The 7728-nt window shown below is 36.6% G+C and overlaps 1 protein-coding gene across 1 annotated transcript; it reads left to right on the forward strand.

The window, feature by feature from the left end:
- Positions 1-320: 320 nt before the first annotated feature.
- On the forward strand, positions 321-7183 carry LOC110941615 (DNA mismatch repair protein MSH2). The gene is made up of 13 exons (XM_022183274.2): positions 321-462; positions 573-622; positions 698-730; positions 1572-2645; positions 3115-3666; positions 3730-3840; positions 3911-4000; positions 4088-4159; positions 4315-4425; positions 4951-5077; positions 5153-5337; positions 5422-5574; positions 6851-7183. Exons 1-13 carry the CDS (start codon positions 414-416, stop codon positions 7049-7051), a joined length of 2808 nt encoding a protein of 935 aa, XP_022038966.1. The 5' UTR covers positions 321-413; the 3' UTR covers positions 7052-7183.
- Positions 7184-7728: the final 545 nt, after the last annotated feature.

Below are 7728 nucleotides of genomic sequence, written 5' to 3' on the forward strand. Positions count from 1 at the left end.
TGTAAGACATGAACTCATAACGTCTCCAACTTAAGTGTTTTTAAAAGCTTTGCTTCTCTTATTGAACCACCAACCCTAATAGTAGATAATCCCCAATCCCCTCACCAATTTATTAACGATAGAGTAACTTTTTTTATTTTTTTAATTAATTAATTATTTAAACCATTACATTATCATTTAAGTTATTCTTTTTTTAACGGTCAACCGAATTAATCCCGAGTACTCTCGGCACCTATATCTAGAAAGAGGCAACACGCGCGGTTTTTCTAGTATATATCTCCGCACTACCGCCACTCCTCTTTCCCGCCCAATATCCCGAAACCCTCCATCAAATTAGCCTTAAATCCTCAGAAAACCCCAAATTGGCTCTTAATTTATATCACTTTTGTTGTTTATTCACGAAGAATCGAAGTATGGATGCAGATTTACAGGATCACAACAAGCTACCTGACCTCAAATTAGGTTAACATCTTATTTCATTTTATTTATTTTTTCACTCAAACGTGTTAAATGCCGTGAAAATTGAAAAGATAGAATATTTATCATATCCTGTTGTGTTTTGATTTCTGTAGATGCTAAACAAGCTCAAGGGTTTCTCACCTTCTTCAAGAAATTACCCAATGTAAGTGGTTTTCACTAGTATGAAGTTGTTGAATATTGCTTGAGAAATTGTCTAATACCAAAATTTGTTGTGCAGGATGCGAAAGCCGTTCGCTTTTTCGATCGACGGGTGAGCCCCCTTATTGGGTTATTGTTTAGGTTTTTGTTGGGTCATCCCAGTTTGTGTATGCATTTATGAGATACTTGCATTATTATAGGAGGGTAATTATTGCATGCCTTTTTAGTTTTATGGTTAAATGGTTAAAAATTAGAAGATTGTTTAAGTAATGAGTTTGCATCTAGAAATAGTAATGTGTAGAAAGTGACCATTGTCATGTGTTTGCTAAGTGATTACAAATTTACTATTAAAGCTTAATGTGGCTTTCATCTCACTAATTTTAAGGTATATATGTGTGGGCGCTCGGAGGGCAAAAGTGAAAGTGCACTAATTTTAATATTTTACTAATTTTGAAAAAATAACGTTAAAAGAGGGGGATGGTTAATCATGCATCATGTGGTGGTGTTGTTGATAGCCGAAAGACAAGGGGGTACATGCACTAATTGGCAGTTGTCTCAATTGTTGAGTGTTATATGCCTTATGTCCAAGGCTTGATGCAAAACCACTATCGAGCCGGGGGTCTCACTGGAAGCAGCCTTTCTATTCCTACGGGGTAGAGGTAAGGCTGTCTACATCTTACCCTCCTTAGACCCTACCTTAGCTTTGCTATTGGTGGGATTTACTAAGTATGATGATGATAGAAGATTGTTTATTAGAAGAAAATAAAATTATGCGCATACATTTAAGGGTACAGGTATCTTGATAGAAGATTGTTTATTAGAAGAAGATATTATGCACTATAATGCGATTGTATGTTCGTCAATGAAAAAGTCATGTTTCTTGTTTCATGTTTGTAACACATCATTAAATATTATGTAACACTATCTTATGCTTTTTAAATGATTCTCAATAGGATTACTTCACAGCTCATGGTGAGAATGCTTCATTTATTGCAAATACATATTATCACACCACAACAGTCTTGAAACAAATTGGTAATGGGCCCGATGCTTTATCTAGTGTGAGTGTAAGCAAAAACATGTTCGAAACTATCGTTCGCGATCTTTTACTAGAAAGAACCGATCATAGTCTTGAATTATACGAGGGCAGCGGGTCAAACTGGCGATTAACAAAACGAGGAACCCCTGGTAATCTCAACAGCTTCGAAGACATTTTATTTGCAAAAAACGATATGCAAGATTCACCAGCAATCGTAGCCATTATTCCAAATTTTCGCGAAACCGGGTGCACCGTTGGATTAGGTTATGTCGATCTTTCTAAACGGGTACTTGGCATTACCGAGTTTCTCGATGATAACCACTTTACGAACGTTGAATCGGCTTTAGTTTCTCTCGGGTGCAAAGAGTGTGTTTTACCTACTGAAATCACGAAATCGAGTGAGTGTAAACCTTTGTATGATGTAATGTCGAAATGTGGTGTGATGGTAACCGAAAGAAAGAAAGCCGAGTTTAAAGGACGAGATTTAACGCAAGATCTTGGTAGGTTAATCAAAGGTTCAAATGAACCGGTTCGTGATCTCGTTTCTTCTTTCGAACATGCACCTATGGCTTTAGGGGCGTTATTGTCTTACGCTGAGTTACTTTCCGATGAAAACAATTACGGGAATTATACGATCGGTTGGTATAATCTTAACAGTTACATGAGATTAGACTCTGCTGCTATGAGGGCGTTGAATGTTATGGAGAGTAAAACGGATGCTAACAAGAATTTTAGTCTGTTTGGTCTCATGAATAGAACATGCACAGCTGGAATGGGTCGAAGGTTACTACACATGTGGCTAAAACAACCTTTGTTGGATGTCAACGAGATTAATACAAGACTAGATTTGGTGCAAGCGTTTGTTGACGATACCGCTTTTCGTCAGGATTTACGTCAGCATTTGAAAAGAATACACGACATTGAACGGTTGATGCGCTGTGTTGAGAAACGAAGAGATAGTTTGTTACATATCGTCAAGCTTTATCAGGTGAATTTCTTTTTTTAACTTTTGTTATTTATAGAGTAAAATGTCATTTTCGGCCCTGAGGTTTGGTCACTTTTGCGACTTTCGTCCAAAGGTTTGTTTTTTCGCATATGGATCCAAAATGTTTGAAATCTTGCCATTTTCATCCGACTTGTTAACGTCATCCATTTTTTAACGTTAAGTCAGGGGTATGTTCGTCATTTTAGACATTTTTTTAATTTAAAATAGACCTTTATTCGGAAATACCTCTGACTTAACATTAAAAAAAGGATGAAGTTAACGAGTCCGATGAAAATGGCAAGATTATAAACCTTTTGGGTCTAGATGCGAAAAAATAAACCTTTGGACGAAAGTCGCAGAAGTGGCCAAACCTTGGGGAAGAAAATGGCAATTTTACTCTTATTTTTTATTGCATCTCTATTTTCTATAGTTGTTGTGTATGTAACCGTTTTTTGTTTTTTTTCTTGACCAGTCGAGCATTAGAATTCCATACATTAAAAGCGCAATGGAACGATACGATGGTCAATTTGTATCACTAATCAAGGAAAGATTCATGGATCGTTTCGATTATCTGACTAACGATGATCACTTGAATAAGTTTATTGGTCTCGTTGAAGTTTCTGTTGACCTTGACCAACTCGAAAACGGAGAATACATGATTTCACCGGGTTACGATTCTCAGTTATCAGACCTGAAAAACGAGCAAGAATCAGTAGAACAACAAATACACGATTTGCATCAAAAAACCGCCAATGATCTCGAGCTAGCTATCGACAAGTTAAAGATGGATAAGGGTACTCAGTTCGGACACGTTTTTAGAATCACAAAGAAAGAAGAACCAAAAGTACGGAAGAAGCTTAACACCCATTTTATCATTCTCGAAACCCGAAAAGACGGTGTAAAATTTACAAATACTAAGCTGAAGAAATTAGGAGATCAGTACCAGAAGGTTCTAGAAGAATATAAAAGCTGTCAGAAGGAGCTTGTAGCTAGAGTTGTCAATACAGCATCAACTTTCTCTGAAGTAATTACATTTTGCTTCTATAATATTTTTTTATGAATGTTTGTTGACTAGTCAACGATACAGGTGTTTGACGATTTGGCTAAGTTGCTCTCCGAGCTGGACGTCTTGCTTAGTTTTGCTGACCTGGCTGCTAGCAGCCCCACCCCGTATACGAGACCCGATATCACACCATCGGTAAGAATTCTCGGTTTAAAAGCATTCATAAGTTTAAAATACGTATTAAACCGGAGGTTGTTATTTACAGGATACGGGAGATATCATATTGGAAGGAAGTAGACACCCTTGTGTGGAAGCTCAAGATTGGGTGAATTTTATACCAAACGACTGCAAACTTGTAAGATATTATATTATTATGCCATTTATGGCTTTTTTTTTGTTTTGTACATTCATTATTTATATATTTTTTTTCATAATTTACTAGGTGAGGGGAGAGAGTTGGTTTCAAATTATCACCGGGCCTAACATGGGTGGAAAATCCACATTTATACGCCAGGTATTAAGCTCGGTTATCATATTATTTTTTCCTATTTAATCTTATTCGGCTGATTCCGTAACATATGACCTTTGCAATGTTACATTAAGAATATCGTGACCTTCTGTTTTTCCACTTGAAAATTTGTTATGATATTTTTTTGTTTATTTATACAGATTGGTGTGAACATTCTTATGGCGCAAGTGGGCTCTTTTGTTCCTTGTGACAAAGCAACCATTTCTATTCGTGACTGTATTTTTGCACGTGTTGGTGCTGGTGACTGTCAGGTAAACCTAACTTACTTTTTTTTGGTCCTAAAGTAGTCAACATTAGGGTTGTAAACGAACCGAACGTTCAGCGAACAGTTCGTGAACCGTTCGGTGGGAAGTTCGTTTATGTTCGTTCGATTAGCTTAACGAACGAAGACGAACAAAAAATTTCGTTCGGTTAGCTTACCGAACGAACACGAACATAGGTCTCGTTCGTTCGACTGCGTTCGTGAACGTTCGGTAATATGTTCGGTTACGTTCATTCGGTAATATTTTTTCGTTTGTGTTCGAGACTAGTGTTCACGAATTGTTCGTGAACAACTGAATTTCCTTAACGAACGAACATGAACATAAACTTATGTTCGGTATGCGTTCGTGAACAGTTCGCGAACATGTTAATTTCCTTAACGAACAAACACGAACATGGCCTTGTTCGTGTTCGTTCGGTTCGTTTACAGCCCTAGTCAACATATTCTTGTTATATTTGTAGTTCTTTGTCAGTTGAAAAAACATAAAATTGTTATTACGTTTTGTGGTTTTTAGTTACGTGGAGTTTCCACCTTTATGCAAGAAATGCTTGAGACAGCATCAATTCTAAAAGGCGCCACTGATAAATCATTGATTATTATTGATGAATTGGGCCGTGGAACATCAACTTATGATGGATTTGGTTAGATTTTTATTATCATTGATTATTTTGACTTAAATAATTGTTTTTTATATTAATTTGTTATTTGGGGAGCAGGTTTAGCGTGGGCTATATGTGAGCACTTGGTTGAAGTAATTAAAGCGCCTACTTTATTCGCCACTCATTTCCATGAGTTGACTGCATTAGCTCATGAAAATTCTGGTCAACCGTCCGGTATAGCAAATTATCATGTCAGTGCACACATTGACTCCTCAAGCCGGAAGCTAACAATGCTTTACAAGGTTGTTTGGTGCTTTAAACAATTAGTTAGATATACGAAGAAACAATACTTATTGATGTTTTCTTAATTTATTTTGATTATTCAGGTTGAAGCAGGGGCTTGTGATCAGAGTTTTGGAATTCATGTTGCAGAGTTTGCAAACTTTCCTGAAAGTGTCGTGTCTCTTGCTAGAGAAAAAGCTGCTGAGCTGGAGGACTTCACACCCGTTTCAATTGTATCAAACGAGGCTGAACAAGAGGTATGGCTTCTGATTTCTATGTATTTTATTATTTAAGCACTCTAAACTTTCCCATTGAGTAATCAGCTGCTGTATATTTCTGGGTTTTGCCTTTTTGCTCTCGGGTCACCGTTACTACCCACCTGGAAATGTACATGACATATGCTCTTTGTGAAATGTGGCTACCGATCCATTAACATATAAGTTTGTTGATATGTGTTGTGTTTTATTTTGAACGGGTCAAACATGTAAAGATAAAAGATTTAACTATAAACAATATGGGTCAAATGGGTTGATAGTCATCCGCCATGCACTCGTGCATTTAACCTCCAAGATTGTCTTAATCCTATTAAAATATTTGTGATCATATTTTTACGTGGAAGTTATTTATAAGATTCAAAAAAGTAGATAAATATGTTTTCGCGGCTCAGCCCAACCCAACCTGTTTTAATTCACACAATATCTTTACTTTGACCCGTTGGTTAAGTGACGCATTTTGCCACCTATACTACTTTTTACCTTCGTTCTTTAGTTTTTGGATTCATTTTTGTTCTCCTTATTGTGATACCTGTCATTAGGGATGAGATTGGTACAGTACCCGTACTTATACTCGTACCGGTACCGAATTTGAACAAAACTGGGTACCAAATACCGTACCAAATATACAGGTACGGTACGGGTACGGGTACGAGTACAGGTACTAGTACATGTATTTTCGGTGCAATACCCTCTTTGGTACCATTTTGTTTTTATTTAGTTTTTTAGCACTTGTACGAGTACTAAATAGTTAAAATTGACATGAGTACCAATATAATACGAGTACCAAATAGGTAAAATTGGTATGAGTACCAATACGATACGGGTACCATATAGGTCAAATCAATACGAGTACTATAAATACCATAATACGAAATAAAACATAATACAAAAAAAACATTTAAAGGTCTACATAAAATTCGGTACCAGTACCCATTTTTACCCGTACCCATACTCGTATCAATACTGAAGATACCGAATACCAAAATCAATAAAATTGGGTACCGATACATGTACCAAATACCTAAAATCTGTACGGGTGTACGGGATATTTGGGAAAAAAAGCCCATCCCTACCCGTCATAGTCACATCCTCATTTTCGTTCACGCCATTCAAATACAATTAATTATTGAAAGGATGTTTATATGTATGTTTTTCAAAATGACTTGTTTGCTTTTTTCAATTTTTTTAATTATTATTTTAGTCTTAAAAATCATAATCATTTTCTGATTTACACAACCTTGTAATCATGCTATTACAGGCTGGCCGGAAACGGAAGAAGCCATCTGAACCAGATGATATGGCCATAGGTGCTCCTCGGGCCCGCAAGTTCTTAAAGGACTTCTCGGAATTGCCACTTGACAAAATGGACTTGAAGCAGGCTTTGCAAGAAGTGAAACGGTTAAAGAACGAGCTGCAGGATGATGTTGGCAACTGTAAATGGCTCCAGCAGTTCATATAAATGTATGTACTTAACATGTTGGTAATCAACTCTTTTGCCCCCAATCTCCCATGGGCACCTTACATTTTTTGGGGATGTTCTAACATTTTGGTGAAGTTGGTTATGTTTGGTGCAATGGTAGATGGTGGTTTTGAAATTCACTTGCCAATTATGATCCATTTTTTTAAAGGGTTGATTCGGGTAAAACAAGTTTGCTTATGGTTCATGTAGGCCTACTAAAAGTCTAAAATTACACAATGGGTTAATTTGGGTGTACTCAAATTATCGAGTGGGTCACTATTATAAAACTTGTTAACTTAGTACGGGTTCAAAGTGGTTCAAAGAGAGGATATCTTTTGATTGAATTCTCTTATATGTTAAAAAGGAACGTGTCTTAAGCCCAGCGTGTTACAGCAGGACCATTAAACCAGAAAAAAAAGTAGACGTAAAAACATTAAACCACACACGTCTGTTGTGGCCTGTTAACGTGCAAAAATTAGACCGAGATGTAAAACAAGAAAAAAATAGCTAAGTCAACCTAGGACCTACACATTGCGATGGGGCCATTAAATGGCAAAAAGTATAGACCTAAATATGTTGAATCACACGTGTGTGTCTTGCAACGTGTTAACTCACAAATTTGCAAAAGAAGAAATAGAAAGTATATGAGACTGAAGTTGAAAGTGAAAAAAAGTATC

The sequence above is a fragment of the Helianthus annuus genome, chromosome 5 (assembly GCF_002127325.2).
Source record: "Helianthus annuus cultivar XRQ/B chromosome 5, HanXRQr2.0-SUNRISE, whole genome shotgun sequence".
Lineage (NCBI taxonomy): Eukaryota > Viridiplantae > Streptophyta > Magnoliopsida > Asterales > Asteraceae > Helianthus > Helianthus annuus.

Excerpts from the sequence above, each read along its gene's own strand:
- LOC110941615 (XM_022183274.2), top strand. The coding sequence starts at position 414 with ATGGATGCAGATTTACAGGATCACAACAAGCTACCTGACCTCAAATTA. Across the intron at positions 2,646-3,114 it reads ATATCGTCAAGCTTTATCAG|TCGAGCATTAGAATTCCATA; the intron begins GTGAATTTCTTT and ends TTTCTTGACCAG. Across the intron at positions 5,078-5,152 it reads ATCAACTTATGATGGATTTG|GTTTAGCGTGGGCTATATGT; the intron begins GTTAGATTTTTA and ends TTTGGGGAGCAG.